The sequence below is a fragment of the Mytilus galloprovincialis genome, chromosome 1 (assembly GCF_965363235.1).
Source record: "Mytilus galloprovincialis chromosome 1, xbMytGall1.hap1.1, whole genome shotgun sequence".
Lineage (NCBI taxonomy): Eukaryota > Metazoa > Mollusca > Bivalvia > Mytilida > Mytilidae > Mytilus > Mytilus galloprovincialis.
Genome location: NC_134838.1, coordinates 89,790,105 through 89,810,339, shown reverse-complemented (window position 1 = coordinate 89,810,339; position 20,235 = coordinate 89,790,105). Strand labels below are relative to the sequence as shown.

The 20,235-nt window shown below is 30.3% G+C and overlaps 1 protein-coding gene across 3 annotated transcripts in view; it reads right to left on the bottom strand.

Moving 5' to 3' along the window:
• Positions 1 to 379: 379 nt before the first annotated feature.
• Positions 380 to 20,235, bottom strand: part of LOC143044103 (uncharacterized) — a 68,750-nt gene continuing 48,894 nt past the window's right edge. For 2 of the 3 annotated variants that reach the window (XM_076216059.1, XM_076216060.1), the window contains exons 39-49: positions 19,535 to 19,727; positions 18,848 to 18,993; positions 17,945 to 18,152; positions 13,263 to 13,348; positions 12,473 to 12,658; positions 11,828 to 11,941; positions 11,202 to 11,357; positions 10,523 to 10,627; positions 8,709 to 8,822; positions 6,899 to 6,925; positions 711 to 841 (exon numbers count right to left, since the gene is read on the bottom strand). In XM_076216059.1, the coding sequence (XP_076072174.1) occupies positions 6,908 to 6,925; positions 8,709 to 8,822; positions 10,523 to 10,627; positions 11,202 to 11,357; positions 11,828 to 11,941; positions 12,473 to 12,658; positions 13,263 to 13,348; positions 17,945 to 18,152; positions 18,848 to 18,993; positions 19,535 to 19,727 (1,326 nt within the window). In that variant the 3' untranslated portion in view covers positions 711 to 841; positions 6,899 to 6,907. Of the gene's footprint in view, positions 842 to 6,898; positions 6,926 to 8,708; positions 8,823 to 10,522; positions 10,628 to 11,201; positions 11,358 to 11,827; positions 11,942 to 12,472; positions 12,659 to 13,262; positions 13,349 to 17,944; positions 18,153 to 18,847; positions 18,994 to 19,534; positions 19,728 to 20,235 lie in introns of all 3 variants that reach the window. The other variant, XM_076216061.1, reaches the window with a different exon arrangement.

The following is a 20,235-nucleotide window of genomic DNA, read 5'->3' as shown; positions in this document are numbered from 1 at the left end:
AAAATGGACGGTTTTGATATATATAAAGCTACATAACTATGTTAATATAACAGGAAACCTGACCTGCAGGAATAAATATATAAAAAAAATAACAATATATATTGCAAGTTAATTCATAGTTGCACATACGTTTGATTTGTAACATATAAAATTTTATCACAGATATAAAACATTTTTATAACATAATAAATTGTAATTATAAATAGTCATTTACAAGTCATTTACATGTAAATTTTAACATCATAATTTTCAAATTCAATTTTTAAATTTAAAGCTAAGAAATAAACAAAAGTTCTTTACATCTTTCTAAACTCAAATGAAAAGGGACAGAGAAAACTCTGGACTTTTTTTTAGATCAAATTAGTGGACGATTTCTGAAGTACCATACCTCATTGAAAATTCAGAAAAATATATAGAATAGCTGGAATGTTAGACACATCATAAAAGGTCTCTTTTAGACCTCTTTATGTGTTTGAAATATATTATAAAAAGCTTAATGACATTGGATACAGGTGATACTAACCATTTATATAGAATAATAATCATATCTAATGTCATGATAACTCATTCAATATCATTTTACAAACTTTTTTTTTCTTAAAAAGAGAAAATTTCTAGTTGAATTGTATTACAAGCATTTAAATTGAAAAAAATGTATAGAAATCAACATAAGTATAAATGTATTAGCAAAACAAATCAATTTCTAACCATTAGTATAAATGTATAAGAAAAAAAATAAAAGTCATTCCATAAATATTATAGTAAACAATAATAAGAAAAACTTGTATAACCGTCAGCTAAAAAGTTCCTATGTTGGTTTTGATCAGCAGAATCATCATTCCTGAAAAAAATGTAATAAAATGTTAAAATAGAATAAAAAATCACATATATTTGTTTTAACTTGTGTTCTAAAAACTATAACAAGCCTGATTTAGTTCAAAACTATATATAGTTCAGTATAAAATTTCAAAGCGAGAGCATTCATTACAACATTTTAATCAAATGTCCTAGAAAAATGACAATCCTTTACGAAATCTACTAATTGCCCCCATTATCATTCTCAACAGAAAATGTTTAATGTGCTATCACTTATAGTATTATGCCACTTAAGCATGATGTTTTAATTGGAGGTAAGAAAGGATGGAATAATTATTTAATTGTCTGACTACCTGCCATTATAACTATGTCAATTTCCTGATGCTGAAAGGTGATGCAATTAACATCAAATAAATCAACATACTACACTGAAAACAAGTTGAGGGTTATAAACGTAACTTTTGATCGTTTGTTTTGACCGATGTATTTCAAATGATATGGCATAAATAACTTCTGAATTTTTGCATACTGAATACTAATAAATGCTTTCTCAGACAAGCAAAATATACCATGAAAATTTGTAAAAGGAAATTTGATAATTCTGAGTAAACTGGTCTATCCTAGCAAGCCTCCTAAGTGACTTTGTTAATTTCAAACAAATATTGATTGGTTGTTATTACAAACTAATTGGACTATAACTCACAACAGAATCACATTAATTGAGTCTTTCATTTAAGAATAAACTAACTTCTGTCAATTTTTACTTCCAAATTCATCTATTTTCATATGCTTTTTTGTATAACTATGTCATTTCAAGAACATTGGCTTCCTGGACTATATGAAAATCTAATATAATTATATTGAATTGTCCCAGAAAACTACAGCACTATTATTTACACAAAAGTTATAAAAAAGTAGATTTTCAATTATGAGTGGCTAGTAAAAATAATGAAATATTGAACATTATTACTGGAACTTATTTGAATTTCAAAAGTCCTTTATCAAATATTTGTTTACAATCTATCAGAAAATTGATTCTTTTGTAAATAGGTTTAATCTCCAAGTTTATGCATGGTGAGTTTTAGGTTCTATTATCTTAATCAATATGAAAAAATAGGTTTAAATCTCTGAATGTTCCTGATTATATCAGAGTAACTACGTAACAGTAGGGTAACAGTTAAACAATGGACAAAAAAATTATACTTTATGAATTTGGTATGTGTTTCCGAGGCAGGTTTCTGGATTTAATTTTATCAGAAAAACACTTTAAACCAAAAATGTTAAAGCCAGGGATGTATAAATACTTGAAGATCTTCATGTAAAGAGACATTTTAGTCTTTGATCCTTAGGTAACAAGAACATTACCTAACCTAATCTTCATTCATTCACATTCAATGGATTTTGTAAGTTTAGGAACAGTCTGCATTTTTTTTTTAATAAGAAGAATAGGTATGATTGCCAATGAGACAACTCTCCATTAAGACCAAATGACACAGAAATTAACAACCATAGTTCACAGTACTGACCTCAACAATGAGCAAAACCCATACTTTATTCAAAACAAATTCAAAGCTGAATTTATTTACTACAAACTGGTAACAAATATGTGTTTTGTAAAATTTTGAATGTAATTTGTTTATTTAGATGACAATTTTATTTTCAAACATATATGGATGCCACAACTGGTTTTGGGCATTTCTGAAAGAAATCAATCTTATAACAAAATTTCATTGCAGCAAAAATTAGAATGACTTTGTGTCACACGAAAACTAACTCAAAATCATAATACAAAATTTCAATGAATAAAGTCCTAAATTATGATTAATGAAGGTGCTGTATGCATGAACAGTTATTTCTCATATATGTAGGTACCAGGACAATAAAAGCTTCAAGTGGTCCGCACCAGCTGTAATGATTTTCATTTTTTTTGGGGTGAATAATGACGATACTTTTCAACTTTAATGTGTTGGTTATTATAAAGGGAACTTAATTCCAGTTTAGGAACATTGTATTACAAAAGTAAACCAGCACAAATCAAATCAATCACATTCATTAATAAATCTAGCTGTTGATGTTTGCTACCTTTAAAGACTTATCCTAAGATATACTGGACATGAAACAAGACACATGAACATGCATTATATTTATTAAGAAGGATTATTGATTTTATGTCTGAATTACAAAATTAATCTTTTGTTACAGTTTTATATTGTCATGCCATTTAATCTCCTGATTATAAGTAATTAATAACTATAGACTTATCATTAACTAGCTTAACACCATAAATAACAAGTATGGATGGCTACTTTACAGTGTAACCAAGAAATAGATGTGCCCCCTCTTTCCTGTCTTAAGGATTGTCCAAAAAATAATTTATTTAATTATAAATTCATTTCCTTTCTAAATATCATTTTCTTGCATAGTTTAGTTGTTTTGTAAGAGGTTATAGAGTACCATTAATTTATATTAATAAATCTGTATTATGAAAATTAACAGGAAAGGCTTGTATTTATTCACCAGCATATCGAAATTAACTGCTTCTGTAATGTCTCAATTTCATTATACAATGTGGTACTTATTATCAACAAAAACCTGTAAACTGATATTTTCAATGAAAATTTAACATGTTTTTTAACTATTGAACTGCAAAAGTTGGAGACCATCTGTCAGCATAATGCAATATACTGTTTTAACTATATAATTTTCTAAAAGTTTATCAACATGGTCCAAAATTTTCAAGAATATCCGTCTAGTCTAAAAAAAAAAGATTGAACAGATATATCTTGGCCTATTTTACTTATCATTTTCACCAATTAAAAAAAACTTGAGCCTACACTAACCTTACTTAGGTAGCACTCCACAGTTAGGTGTGTAGTTTTGCATTTTGGCCCCTGTGGATTTTTCAAATATGAGAGCTAGTGTGCAATAGAATTCATTTTTGGAAAGCTGAGTATTAAAAAAGCCTTTGTATTGGGTTTATATGAACATCAAGATTATGTAATGTTTGTAATATAGGCTGTTTTCTGTATGACAGTCCGTATTTGCATGTCCCTACCATACATTGGTTCGGCAATTATTGTAATGTTTTATCGCACGAACTTTGTGAATGGATTTAACGAAAAAATGAGGCGAAAGACACCCATTTTTCATTTGATCATTAGGAAGATTTATGAAAACAGTTTATAAAAAGGTATCACTCAAAGGCATTGAAATTCTAGTTTGATCCAAATTTTGGGGGGGATATGTGACATGTCCAACCCCCTTTTTGCAATATTTTATGGTAAATAAATGCAGAATGTTGCCATGGATACACATAAAAGGAATTAATTTTCACTCTTTTAACTTTTGAAAATCAAATCTGGAATATACTGATTACATACATATGCACATGTACAACACAAACAGTTAGGTTTATGTATTAGAAATCCAGGACTAGGAAATGATAAACATTTTGTGGTTCATTTTTAATTTCATTTTCTAACTGTGGAGTGCTACCTTATTAAATTTGTCGCCTGAATGGATATATTTGGTAATCTAAATGGCAACATTTTTATTATCTTTCGAAAAACAAGTCTGTCATGTTGTTAACAACTTCAAAGAGTGTGCTTATTATCAATTAACTAAATTGAGTTGGACAATAATGGGTGTGTAGTTTACAAAGTCATGTCCATGGTCATTTATTTAAAAACAACTAACTTAATATTTTGACCTCAACAAATATAAGGGTTCAAAGTAAATATTTCTTAAATAAAAAATTATCATGTTTTTATAATGTTATATAGAAGAAATTATCAATTGATAACACTAAGGAAAGTCATTGCAACCTTAAATTTACATAAAGTTAATTTACCCCATGTTTGACTGTACAAGACAGATAATTACTTAATGGCTATTTCCTAATTAGGACTAAAAACTTTCCCATTATGCATATTAATTGCATGATAACATGCACCATATCACAAACCTCTTATTGGTCTCAAGATCAAGTAACGGTATAATTGATCATTCTTAATGAGATTTACTAAGTTCTATAGATTAACATGCAATGTAAGCATTTCAATCTATACTTGGAAACTATTTCTTATACATTTTTGATTAATAGGAAAGAAAATTCTTGTGTGGATGTTTTGACTACCCATGTTTGCATCAACATCTGAAACATAGAGCATTTCCAATACAAAATTATTCTTTAATACTATAGGCCTTACAATGACCTATAGCTGTAAATTTCTGTGCCATTTTGGTCTCTTGTGAAGAATTGTCTCATTGGCAAACATATCACATCTTGTTTTGTATTATAAATATATTTGCAAGTTTACTTTGGCCCTTAAAGGCCCTAAATGTAAAAAAGTTACTGGACAAATGCATGGGAGAACAAAACATACACAAATAATGGCTTGTGATGCAAAATAATTTGAAGACCAATGCAAAGCATACATGTAAATGATTAAAATCACAATTCAATGAGATTGTGTTTATGAATAACTATTTTGATGACTGAAGCTGTCAATGTAAATATTTCCTGGTACAAATGTACTAATATCAGGTAGGTCACATAATTCCTTTAAATTATTTAAACTAATAGATAAAACAGATTTATAAAGAACAATCAATTATTTTTTTATATTTTTATTTGCATGTCTTTAGTGAAATAATTGGATCTTGTTATACATTTGAAGGTGTCAAATTTCTGTATTTGCATCAAATCTCAAGCAGGGATAATATAGCTTTGTAAACTTTTGATCATGTGACTGTTAAAGGGCAATAGTTATTACATTATCTCAAAGCATGAAATAATCCATATTTCAATAATTCAAAATAGATTGAAACTTTATAAAATTAATGTGTACAACACTGATACCAATCAGTCATCTTTGTAAGGGGAAGTAATCCAAATATCTTTTAAAATATTATCATAGAGAAGGTATTAAAGTAAAGGCAAGATATGCATACAAATTATACATTAGTAATAATCTGATTAACTGTACAAGAAACGGAAACATGAGATAAAAGTTTATATTTAAAGAATCTGAGAAGAAATTATATAAAAAGCATTCTATTTCATCCATGACTATTTGCCTAATTTGGAAATTCAAATAGTGCTGGTGAATGAATTACTTTAATAATTTATCATTGAAAAACAAAATTATTTATATAAAACCTTTTTATAAAACTTCACTATGATCTAAATAAGTTGGGGAAAGAAACACATGTGTTCCCAATAGTGCTTCTGGCTTGCTTTAAAACATCTAGGAGCATAGCATAATGAATAAAAGATGATGAAGGTCAAAGAGACAACAACCTAACAACAACAAAACCTAGGGTAAACATCAAATAACAAAATGCAATCACACATGTATTATCTACTTAAGTAATAACATGTTGCTCCTATACAGGAGTTTTTATGACAATCATAGCCTGATGTCATATTTGACGATTAGATCCATGAAAAGACCTAAATGGGGAGTACAATTTTAAACAATGTGTTATGATGGTGACCATTTTGATTTCTAATGGGCATCATGATTTGGCACAATCTTTTTGATCAAATATATGAAAAGCTGGTTGATAATCTTTCCCATAGGATTTAATGTAAAACTAATGTTGCAATAGTGGCTTTGTTGAATTTCAAATAAACATGCTTGGTATTGGACCACAATTCAATACATGAACAATTTTTTTTTAAAGTTTTCTAATGTTTTAACAGCAAATTTTAACCTATAATTGTTAAGTCAGAGGGGGGAACAAAAACACAAACTTAAACTCAGTGAAAATAACAAAAGGAATTCTTCAGCAATATTATATTCATCTGGTTATGTGACCTTGTAAAAAAGGTCAAGAAATGAAGCATTTACAGGCAAAGACCTGAATGACAGAAAAGGTAAGCTTAATAAAAACTTAAACTAAACTGTTAACTATAAAACAAATAAATGATAAACACCAAAAACATACCAGACCCAATAAAAAAAAATAAGGAGTAATCAAAGAGATAAAAAGATAATAACAAAAGATATTTATAAAAGAAAATTAAACAAAGATTGAGGTTTAAAGGGAAGGTAAAAAGGTATAACATCATATTTACCATGCATTATTAATCACTGTCTGACAACTGTATATATAACAATATTATCAATAATAACTTAAATAAAATAACAGTGTAACAATGTCCCTCATATCTGTCAACTGACCTGGATTCTGCGGGTGTGACCCAAGATTTTCACAATTCTGAGGGGTCACCCGGATCACCCGACGGGTGGCCAAATAACCTGGGAGTTCAGAAAATGACCCCCTTTCACCTGGATTTCTGACCGGTATTAGTTCCGGTATTTAGTGTTGAAATATACGTTCGGATTTATCAGGTTTTTTCGTTTGAATAAGATAACAGCCTTTGACATATCCTTTATAAAAAAAATTGTCAAGAAATCTAAGTGTGAGACTTTGTACAAAGATTTTATTTTTCATATATCATAATCAATATTAAAAGATTTTGACTCCCACCAGAAAAATCAAATGCATGACATTTCCAAGGATTGATCAGACTCATCAGAGATATTGCTGATATAAACATGCTATATGAATTTCATAAAAAATTAACAAGAATTGTACACTTGAGAGCACTAGCGATGCAATTTACTACAGAATTTACATTACTAAGGGAAATAACTCATGAAAAAAATGATTGATCAGAGCTGATTTTTCTATCAGGTCAGAAACCTTGCTGTTATCAAACCTTTAATATAAGTTTCTTAATAATCTTAAAAGAAATGAAGTTTTGCCAATGCTTCCAAAGCAATATAAAGCAATATACCCTTTACTTTATATTTTCAAGGGCATAGCTTCATTAAAACAATTTTTAGTATTTTTCCAAGACATTGCTAATAAAAACTGTTCACATAAATTTCATGAAAACCTGGTTAGAATTGTACATGAGAGAGCCCTTAAAAGACCACACAGACAGACGGAAGCCAGGTTTTATCATCTTCCAAGCAACTAGTGACACAGTGGACAATTTATAGAAAATAATAGTGCATTGACTTGACATATCAACGATATAAGGATGAGGCTTAGAAACAGGGAAATGTGAGGCTGTGCAGAGCATTTTCCCCGTTTCGGGCCGAATCCTTATATCGTTGATATGTCAAGTCAATGCACTATTATTGTCTTTATACTGCAATCTAAAAAAAACCATTTTCAATGGTTGTTTAGTGTGTTAATGTTATTTATTTGATTTAAATATTGGGAAAAATCCCCCTTTAAAAAGGCCTCATATCACACAGGCGAAGAAATATACAACACAATGAAATGTACATCATTACTTGTTGAAAACTGCAATCAATAGTGAACGAATTCGTTTGTTTACAGACTTAATTATCAACAATAAACATAAAACATAACGATTTATAGGTTGCAAACAAAAAAATATTAATAAGTGAAATATGTTTTCCCAAAAATTGCATCGTTGTTTACATTGGAAACAAGAACAGGTTGAAGAGGTCGTATAAATAATTAAATATAATTTCGACAATTTCTATTTAAATATTCATTAGGAAAAGTGATATCAGGTCAGTGACTGTATATGACACAGAAATATACGGTCAACGCATTTTGACTGCTCAAATAGAATGAGTGCAGTATAAAAGACAATACATATACAATGTACAATTTATAAGATAGGAACATTAATATGATGAAAAAAAAAAACACAAAAAATACTATTTAAAAAGCTCCAACACAAATTAAAAATATTACCATGACAACAAATAAAATAAAGTGAACACAAATACTTTACATAAAAGCTGTTATAAAAAAAAGATTATATATAAATATGGGGTCAAGCTGACAAACATTGATGGTATGGTACCCTGCACAGAAAGTAGTTAAATCTATTTTACCTGATCTTCTGGGATAGGACTAGCTCCCATGTTGTTTGGACTCCTGGATCTTGCTCTATGTTTGGACTTGGCAATCTTCTGTTGCATTTGCTGCAACTGTCTGTCACGTTCTTCCTGTAAATTAAATCAGTGATGTTTTATAATGCATAGACAGATTAACAGGAAGTATTATTGAAAGGATAACAGATCACACAAACAACACACACACCTCGTCCTTTAGATTAACAGGAAGTATTATTGAAAGGATAACAGATCACACAAACAACACACACACCTCGTCCTTTAGATTAACAGGAAGTATTATTGAAAGGATAACAGATCACACAAACAACACACACACCTCCTCCTTTAGATTAACAGGAAGTATTATTGAAAGGATAACAGATCACACAAACAACACACACACCTCCTCCTTTAGATTAACAGGAAGTATTATTGAAAGGATAACAGATCACACAAACAACACACACACCTCCTCCTTTAGATTAACAGGAAGTATTATTGAAAGGATAACAGATCACACAAACAACACACACACCTCCTCCTTTAGATTAACAGGAAGTATTACTGAAAGGATAACAGATCACACAAACAACACACACACCTCGTCCTTTATAGTAGCAATCTGAACAGACTCACATCACCAGACAACACACACACCTCCTCCTTTATAGTAGCAATCTGAACAGACTCACATCACCAGACAACACACACACCTCCTCCTTTATAGTAGCAATCTGAACAGACTCACATCACCAGACAACACACACACCTCCTCCTTTATAGTAGCAATCTGAACAGACTCACATCACCAGACAACACACACACCTCCTCCTTTATAGTAGCAATCTGAACAGACTCACATCACCAGACAACACACACACCTCCTCCTTTAGATTAACAGGAAGTATTATTGAAAGGATAACAGATCACACAAACAACACACACACCTCGTCCTTTAGATTAACAGGAAGTATTATTGAAAGGATAACAGATCACACAAACAACACACACACCTCCTCCTTTAGATTAACAGGAAGTATTATTGAAAGGATAACAGATCACACAAACAACACACACACCTCCTCCTTTAGATTAACAGGAAGTATTATTGAAAGGATAACAGATCACACAAACAACACACACACCTCCTCCTTTAGATTAACAGGAAGTATTATTGAAAGGATAACAGATCACACAAACAACACACACACCTCCTCCTTTATAATAGCAATCTGAACAGACTCACATCACCAGACAACACATACCCAATATTCAAATTTACAATAAGGTAGATTGAGTGTCTTCCGATGTTTTTTTATTTTTTTTTATTTGATTAAAATATTAAGAAGAATTCTCATATAAGGGGAAATAACTCACATGTAATTTTTTGAAAGAATGTGTATTCAATTTACCTACTGGTATTTCATTTCATAGCAAGGAGAACTTCAAAGCGGTATTCAAAATAATGGATTCTACCTAAACATGCTCAAAATGTATAATTCTGAGTCTTCTTATGCACAATTTAAATTTCAGTTCTGATTTTCTTTTCTTTTTTTTAAATTTCCTTTGTTATACAATATCCCTTAGCAGCACTGGAAATCAGATGTAGAGATTCCTGTTTTATATTCTTAATCTGTCCACAAAAGAATGGAATATTTCAATGATAACAAAATCCTAAAAGTTACAAATAATACTCCAATATTTGACCATTGTTCAAACAAACACTTTGTGCTATCCGTTTTCTTGTGATCCAAGTTATTTCAAGCTTCAAAATATTAGTACATTTTAATAGTAAGAGCCATTTTACTCACGGTTTTTGTTTTGTGGTATTCTTTCTTCTGTCTTTCAGACATATCCATTATTTCTTTTGCCTGCATTTCCTTCTTTCCTCTGGATTTGTCTAACCTTCTTCTCAACTAGAAATATAAACAAACAAATGAACACACTATATTTTGAAATCTCTTCTAAATAAATTTTTCCTTCTGATAATTATTTTTTTTTGTAGATGATTTACACATTCAACAATTTCTTCGTTGCATCCTTTTACTGGAGGAAAACAAAAGCTAAGTAAAGACTTGAATATTATAGCAACTGTTAAACAACACCAGATACTAATAGGCTGATTTGATTGATTTTTGGTGTTTTAATGCTACTTTTAAGCACTGCATTTAGGTTATTTTGTGGCAGCCAGTTTTTATTGGTGGAGGCATCCAGAGTCACTGAAGAAAACCACGACCTGATAGGAAAACTGACAATCCTAGTCAATTAAGATTGGAGTCAAGCGCACCCACACAAGCGGGGTTCGAACTCACACATCAGTGTTGACAGTAGTAACTACTTAGACCACTCAGCCACTGAAGCCCCAACTTGTAGACTGCATTGTTTCTACAAATGACTACAGCTACACTTGAACACTATAGATGGTAGTAATAGCAACAAGAGCATGATACTTGACAAAAAAAAAATCTTTCAGTACTAGATATAACTAACCATTTCTTGCTGTTGCTCCTGTTGTTGTTTGATCTTATCGTGCAGACTTGTCTGTTCTCGTACAAGTTTATTAAATACAGCTTGTTTCTGATCTTCTGTTATATCCACATTAACCACCGTTTTTTCTCTGTGTAATGCAAATAGTGGAGGAGTTTTCTACAAAAAATGATTAAGTTTGATTAGCTGAAAAATGCAGGATACTTGTTTTATTTTCCAGTTTTAGAAATTTTTACCATGATTTCCAAGTAAATAAAACTTGATTAGTTAAATAAACTGTTGACACAGATATATGTCTCGCCTATTGCATAAAATTTAGAAAAAGACAATCTGATGGACAACAATATTGTTTATTCATTTAGTCTCAGGATCATGATCTAGTGAGCAGGGCATGAAAATGGTTGACAATGGTACAGACAGTTATGTAACTTTATAGAAAGTATCATTGTTTATTGTAAGTAGTTACTATCCAATTTAACTAGAAAAGGTTAACATTGAAAATTGCTTATTAATTCAAATCCTTATGTCTTGCTTTCCGCAACTTTTCTTGCAGGTGAGACAAAAATCAACACGGTATGACATTCTTACAATTTATTTTTTTCCCCAAATAATGAATTTGTATTATTTACCTTTGAATCAACTGTACTTGGGCGAGAGTTGCTCTCTTCTTCAGATACATGCATACCAGCTTCTTGTTTGAGACGAATTCTTTCTTCCTTACGAAGCCTGATCTTATCCTGAAGCTGAAATAATCATTATTACCATTGAGATTTGTCATATAATTTGTAGAACAGAAACAGATTCTTTGTACAACAGAAACAGATTCTTTATATATATCTCAACTTGATATGGTGGAAAAGCAAAGATACAATACAGTTGTTGAACAAACATAAAAGGCAGGTAGAAAATTTTTTATTTTACTAATGTTATAATTATTTTTTTTTTCATTTTGACAGGTTCTGAACCAGACTGATTTATTTCTATCAGGGAAACAAATTAAAAAGTAGATATAAATAGATAAAGCAATTGAATTTATTATCCAGTTTCCCAACACAATGAATAAAGAGTGATGATTAATCAAAATTAACATAGGATTCTTCTTATTATCATTTTATGATGCAAATTTACCAGCCTTAGTTTTGAAAACATTACAGTGAACTTATCATAACCTTGAGGTGAGAGAATCAACAATTTTGAAATGCAACAGCAGAAAAATTGGAAAATGAAAGATAAAATAAATCTTAAAATAAAAATTTCAAAGTATGTGTACACACTTTGCTGCTTTGTCTACTTTTCTCTCCATCAACAGCTTGTTTTGATTTCTCTGCTTGGCTCTGCTGCAGCATCAAGATATGATACGCTTCTATTTCCTCTTCTTCCTTTTCTTGTCCTTTTCTCTTCTTTTTGTTTATTTTGTCTTTCAATGCTTGTTTTTGTTTGGCTAGCTCTTCATCAAGGGCCTATTAAAATAAAGAATTTGACATAATAACTGAAAATGAGTAAACAAATTATTTAATTAATCAATGAAATCAAAGACATTCTACTGATTCAAGAAACATAGCTGCTAGCTAATTTACAAGGCCAATTTTCACACACATAAAAAACTCTGAGATATAATGTGATATTTCATGAAGATTCATTTTTTGTGCTGTTTTCTTTGACATAAATTTAAGATACTATTTCTACATAAAGTAATGCTTTTACAATGTCAGGAATATGACAGTTTTTTCTATTTGTTTGATGTTTTTGAGCTTTTGATTTTACCATTTGTGAATCAAATTTAAACAATTTCAGTGACTTAAAGGGACATAGCTTTGTTCACAATTGTTTATTTTCAGTGATGAAGAAAACATACAAGTCTGTATGAATGGGTCAATATAAACTTTTGTATAAATATCAACCAATCCAGTTAAATGTTTTAGAGAGCTAAGGCCTTACAATTTGGACACATTGTATCTCAAGGAGAAATACACTGTATCACAATTTTGATTTTCCCAATTATTAAACCAAAGCTCAAAAAGGTTTTTAATCATGCAATAAATGTTTACAGCTATATATACATACTTTTCTTTTGGCTTGCTGTTCTTTTTCCAATTGTTTAAGTTCTGCCTGGATATCTATTTCTTCACCCGCCATCTTGGCTCTCATGGCTGGAAATATACAGATAATTATAGCGAACCCAATGATAGTTTTCCATAGATTCACCTGCAAGTTACCTATCGATTTAAACTTTTGGCAGTTCTATTGTCCCATCTAACAAATACAACAGGTATTGTTCTCTGTGTAGTTTATTCACTGGGACCTTTAAATTTCTTCTTGGAGAAATATATCACTCATTGATTAATTTACCTGAACAAAAAATTGAACTGTCAATGATGAAAAAATACTTATACCAATACTAAGAAAGGACTCACAAAACTGTATGTGGTGTTGTATTTATTCAAAACCAAAAACTTGTTTTTAATGTGTTCAATATTAATAATGATTTAAAAATTAAAAGTTGATTTCTGATCAAATATTTAATAAATATTTTTGTGTGTTTGATAAATAAAAATTTGAATATTATTATTTTTAAATTAAGGTCTTCATAAACATAGTCTATAAATTAACAACAACAAAAACATGCAAATTCTTTGGAAAATACTAAAAAATGTGTCTAAAATATACTTTTTATTATTAAATCAGATTTTATATTGAACAGATTGAAAATATATTAATAGTATATTGAATAAATACAATATTGCATACAGTTTATGTGAGTTTATAGAAGTATTTCAATAAAAAAACAGATAATTTTTTGGTCAGGTAAATTAATCAATGAGTGATATATTTCTCCTAGAAGAAATTTAAAGGTCTTGGTGAATGAACTATACAGAGAACAATACCTGTTGTATTTGTTAGATGGGACAATAGAACTGCCAAAAGTTTAAATCGACAGGTAACTTGCAGGTGAATCTATGGAAAACTATCATAGGGTTCGCTATAACAGATTAATGTTCTGTAATCATTTTGTTTGTCATACTAAACAAAATAAATAATGTTTAACATGTAAAAAAACTTGTATACCATCAAACAAATCTTTTGATTAAATTTGTGATCTGAACATTCTAAGATTTTTCTTTTTTTTTATGACATCTGCTGTACATTAATTTTTTAAACTGACATCAATTTTTTTGCATAAAAATCATATTTAGAAAATAAGCTAGAGATGACAAGAACATCAATTTTCTTTAACATTAATCAATGAGTTCTAAAGTTCAATTGTAATATCTCACTGAGCCAATCCCAAAAATGACAGTGTATCTATGATTTTATATGTGAAAAGTGATAACAGCACACTATTACAGTCAAATCCAGTTTACACTAGTCAGGTGAAGTTTCTAAGACTTAAAATAAGGATCAATGCTGTTTCAATTATCATACTCACTACAGGTCAGTATAGGACATTAAAAACATTAATTCTGTTATTTTTATTTTAAATTCTACTTACCAGTATAGTCTTAGAGGAGAAGAAACAAATGAAAATTTGGAATACATGGACATACAGATAACAGGTGATAGCAACAGTGGCGGATCCAGAACTGTTCATAAGTGGGGCCCACTAACAGCCTAAGAGGGGGCCCTCTCCGGTCATGCTTCAGAAATTCCCTATATAATCAACCAAATTTTTTCAAGAAAGGGGGGAGGGGCAGAGCCCCCTGGCTCCTCTCTAAATCTGCCTCTGAGCAAAAGTACACCCTTAGGCCATTGTGCCATGTCTCACCTTTTTGTTATTTTGATAATGCAAATGTTGAAGTAAAATAGCATTACTTTAACAAGTAAGTTAGGCAAATATTCAAAGTCAATGAACAATGACTGAAGGTACATGTCTAAACAATCTCCATGGAAATGAGATACCATTGACTTATCATAAATTGTTCCCTTTAAACAAACCTAAATACAAAACAAAAGTTTCAAAGTCAATGAACCATGATGATCATGAGGGGAAGGGCAATATAATCTCCATGGAAACAAGACATGCAAATGAAAATACATTTGCATGGAAAATATCATTGACCTAACATTAGTGGTTTATCTTAAACTGATCTAATCACAAAACTAATAATTATAAACTAAGTAAAAGTTGCAAAGTCAATTGACCATGACTGAGGGGGAGGGGCCAAATATTTTCCATGGAATGAGATATTTGTGCTAATGCTTATACAACTGCATATCAATTTACATTGGCCTACCACTAACAGTTCCCCTTAAACTGACCTTCTCACAAACGAATACATGAAAACTAAGCAAAAATTTCAAAGTCAATAGACCATGATTTAGGGGAGGGCCAAATTATCTCCATGGAAATGAGATGTGCCAATGCTTATACAACTGCATACAAAATATTATTGACCAAACACAAGTGGATCATCATAAACTAGACCTAATCACAAACTAATACATTGTTGACGCCGAAAACAGCATCTCTATTGTCAAGGCGAAAACAAAAATCTAAAATCTAACAAAAAATTTCTCCTGGTGATTTAAGTACAACGTTATAAAAAAGCCAGTAAATAATTCACTTCAAAACACACCATGAATCAAAGACAATAGCAAAAAAAATCATTAAATAAGTATTAATTTTCATATCAGTATTTGTTAACGAAGATACATGCAATACTCATAGTGAACATAATGTATTTTACAGATGAAACAAAAGTTTAAAGTGTACTTCACTCTTGTTCCAGTATAAATTAAATCAAACATGAATGCTTAGCTTAGCCCCACTTGTTATTAAAGTATTGGAAAACAGGAAGTTGGTGTCTTACAGATCTGAAAAGTTCAAACTCATCACTTCGGCTGCTGACCAAAAATTCAATCATTCTGTTCAATAGTCTTTCATATATGTGAGATAAAAATATAAAGTTCATTCAATATATAGAAAATTTAAAGTATTGGCAAACAGGAAGATATTGGACAGATCACCATTGTTGAGCTGTTGACCTAAAACCAAGTCATTCTGTAAGCAGTTTCTGAGTAAAGTGTGATGAAAAATATTTGTTGGACAAACTATTGTATGGATAAGGTAATTGCAATAAATTCCATAATCCTACAGAAGAGAAGAGGCACACATATCAAATATTATTTAAAAGGCTAAAAAAACCTTGTAAAACTTGTACAAATAATGGGCAAAGGAGTAAGTTTTCGGTAAGGGCCATATTTGGCCCCGATTATAAATTACATTGTCTAATCAGGGCCTTTTATAGCTCACTATGCGGTATGGGCTTTGCTCATTGTTGAAGGCCGTACGGTGACCTATAGTTGTTAATGTCTGTGTTATTTAGGTCTTTTGTGGATAGTTGTTTCATTGGCAATCATACCACATCTTCTTTTTTATATATTCAATGTTACAAGACAAAAAATATTTTAAGTTGACTTAAAGACATGTGAGAAAGTTAAATAGAACTGCTTTTGTCAGAGTTTAATTCTAACACATTGATTTTTATATCCAAAAAGGTTTAGAAAAGAGATTTTGGTGAACTTTGGCAAAATCGGGTTGATTTCAACCAAAGTTAGGACCAGGCGTTGACAAGCTAAATATTCAAATAAGACATTTGGAATGTCTTCACAAACATTACTTTGAAAGAACTGTGTTGTCGACGTATGCACATCTATGTTTCCTGTCCAATAATTTTTTTTGTGGAAAATCAATATGAGTACAACGTCATAATAAATTGCAGGAACGTAAATTTTCAACAAAATGGCTTATTTCCTTTCTAGTCACTGTATTAGCTATAATCTATTGGGATATTGGTCAATAAATCCTAATTTGAAATTTACGCTAAAAAAGGGGGCCATTTTAGGACATTAATGAACCTACTCCTTTGTCACACACTTGCACTAAAATTCTTCAATAACATATAATTATAGATTAAAGTGTAACCTTTCCATTTTATAAATAAACAATTAAAACATATAAACAAAACCACAAAAAACTTTGAGTACCTTTGAAATCAAACACCATTGAGCCAAATACTTACCTTTTTGTATTACTGGAATCATTCAAAATTGGTTTTTTTTTTTAAAAGATTTAACATTATGATTAGGAAATAAGTCAATTATAGACAGATGGGTTTAAGCCTGAAAATTTTAAGTACATCATTTATACTATGATGTCATTTTTGCATTTTACACCACAAAACTAATTGATAGGTATGTGGAAAGTTTTAGTTATATGGTCTGTTATATATCAAAACATTTCAAAGATTTAATGTCTAAAGTTAGCATGGTGTTAATTTTTCTTCACAGATTGACTTTAGACTTTGAAATAGAGATATTTAGCCTGTATAGCAATTGAATCTTTAGTAGTGGACTTAATTTTATTTCAAAATTTGCAATACCAAGTAAAATAGTTTTGGCAAGAGCTCAGTAAATCTAAGGTCAGTTGGGATGTTTGTATAAGACAAGCAATTTGACAAGTTTAACATAAGAATCCATTTTTCATATCATACAAATAAAGAAAAGACATAATTGAAAATACTAAAAAAGAAAAAAAGAAATCTAGGCTACATGTCTACCTTCAAATCAAAAATATTTCTTCAATTCTATCTTTTCTTAAATGTGCAGCTATTGCTGCGTAAAACAAAAGAAAATGTATGCATTGTCTCCCATGAGCTGCATTATAGATGAGATAATCATTAGGATAAATAAAACAATAGAAACAGATCTACATTTTTCTAATGAAAAATAAAACTATTGTCTCTTACCTTCCTGTAGTTTAGCTTCTCTTTCTTCAGTGATTTCTTTCTCCAGAATTTCCCTCCTTTTCTCTATAGCATCTTGTGTACTCTCATCAGAGTCATCATCGTCGTCCTGGCTGGATAACTGGAACAATGTCTTACTCAGGTTGTTAAACCATCCCTCACGTTCAGATAACCGCTGCATTCTCTTTAAATTATTCAGATCTTCAGCGCTCTACAGAAATATCAATAACATTTGTAAAACCATTTCTAAGGAGATTTCAATTGAATCAAATATAAATTAGAAGATATATTCTGTAAATTTGACTTGATATTATTTATTCATATATGTAAAATATATCTATTAGGGAATCAAAATGTTAGCACAGAATTATGTCTTCTCTCCTTTTGCAGCATTGTTACTTTTTTAGCTTTCCTTTTTATACAAAGTCAGCCTGAAATTGAGATACATAAATGTTAATGCTACTATATCAATGGTAAATAATAGGTGCTTAGTCTATTCAGACAAATTTACATTTGGTGTTTACACCATCACTGCTCTTGCCTGAATAATAAAATTGTCATCTCTCTTCACATTTGTAATGCTAGAATAATAAACCAACTTACGGTAAACATTTGTATTGGTTGGGATTGGTTATTTCTTTGAAACTGGGTTGAAAAATAGTTTAACAACGGAATTGAAAATATAAAAATATAGTTTCCACAACTGCAACAAGTGTATCAAGATATTTCTCCACTCGAGAAAGTTAAATTTTAATATTTAAAGCGCGAGGCTTGCTGAGCTTTTTAAATAATTAAAATTTAACTGTTGAGAGTGGAGAAATACATGTATCATAATACACGAGTTACAGTGGTGGAATCTGTTTCTCTTATGATTTTTATCCTATAATTCAATTTCAAACAACTGACCTGTTGTTTTTGTATAATGTTTTGTACTGCTGTACTGTCTCTCTCTTGTTGATCCTGTAAGTCTGCCAGCAGAATAACACTTAATTCTTCTTTTATTTGATCTGAAGATAGTTCTGGTTTCAAAGTCTTCAGTGATCTTTCTTCCACTGAAATAAAATAATATTTATTATATAAGAGTCTTAGATAGCAATTTTTTTTTATTGAGCTCCTATGAGGTTTTAATAAGGTGAAAATCTTAATTTGAAGAGAAGATGATGGCATGTGAAAGCCATATCCCAACATAAAGTTATATGGGATATCTCTAAAACTCTTGCCAAAAAAAAAACAGTTTTCTTCTGATTATAGAACTAATCAAGATTTGAAAAGTGGAAACCTTCAGGACTATTTTAAGAAGATTGGAGGAACTAAGGAAGGTGTTATCACTGGGACAGGAAATAAATAAGGTAATTTAGGGGCGCTTTTTATTGCAAAATAACATCAATGCATAAACTAATTTACAAACTACCATCCAGAGGCGGTATTAGAGGATTTTTCAGGGGGCCCGCAAACATTTGGTTTATTATTTAGGGAATCACTGAAGCTGGTCCCCTCTTAGGCAGTCATTGCCCCTCCCCCTTTATGAAAATACTGGATATGCCACTGCCATCCTCCTACATTTTCTAAATCTACAAAATATCTCAAACTTACATTCCATTCTGTAGACTAATGCATCAGACAGAAGTTTGGTTTGTTCTTTTCGGTTGTTAGCTACATCTTTGAGGTGTTTATTTTCTTCCTTCTGTGTAATAGTACTGTCATCTATTGACATAGCAATCTGTTGGGATTTCTTCTTCCATTTAGAATGGTCCTGTTCTAATTTGGATAACTCTGTCTTTAAATCCTGAAATAGTCAAATAAACATGCTGAATTAAATAATCCATTATCACAGATATTGTAGGCATAACAAATTTGTGTTTTCTTTTAAATGATAGTCCTTCAGATTCTGATACAGCAAATTGAATGTTGAACTATAAAATATATCACAAGTCAAATCAGAATGTAATTTATTTGGACAGGACAACTGACACTGTATGTTGTACTGACCGGTTGAAAAATTATGTTTGTTAAAATAAATGTTGTAAATGAAGCACTGTATCATTGAGCATATTTTCAGCTTGTACACATGTTCAATTTATAGGCTTACTACAAATTAAATCTGCTTTTGTGTAAATTGTGTTAACCTTGAGACAAACAAATTCCCATGTTCATTGGCAACAATAAAAGTATACATATAATATACTTTTGATCATCAGTTCCAGAGGGTATTCTCTGTATAGTATCCAGTGCATATGTATTGGCATGATTCAAAGAATATCATTTGAACAAATTATGTAATTTTCCTAAAGATA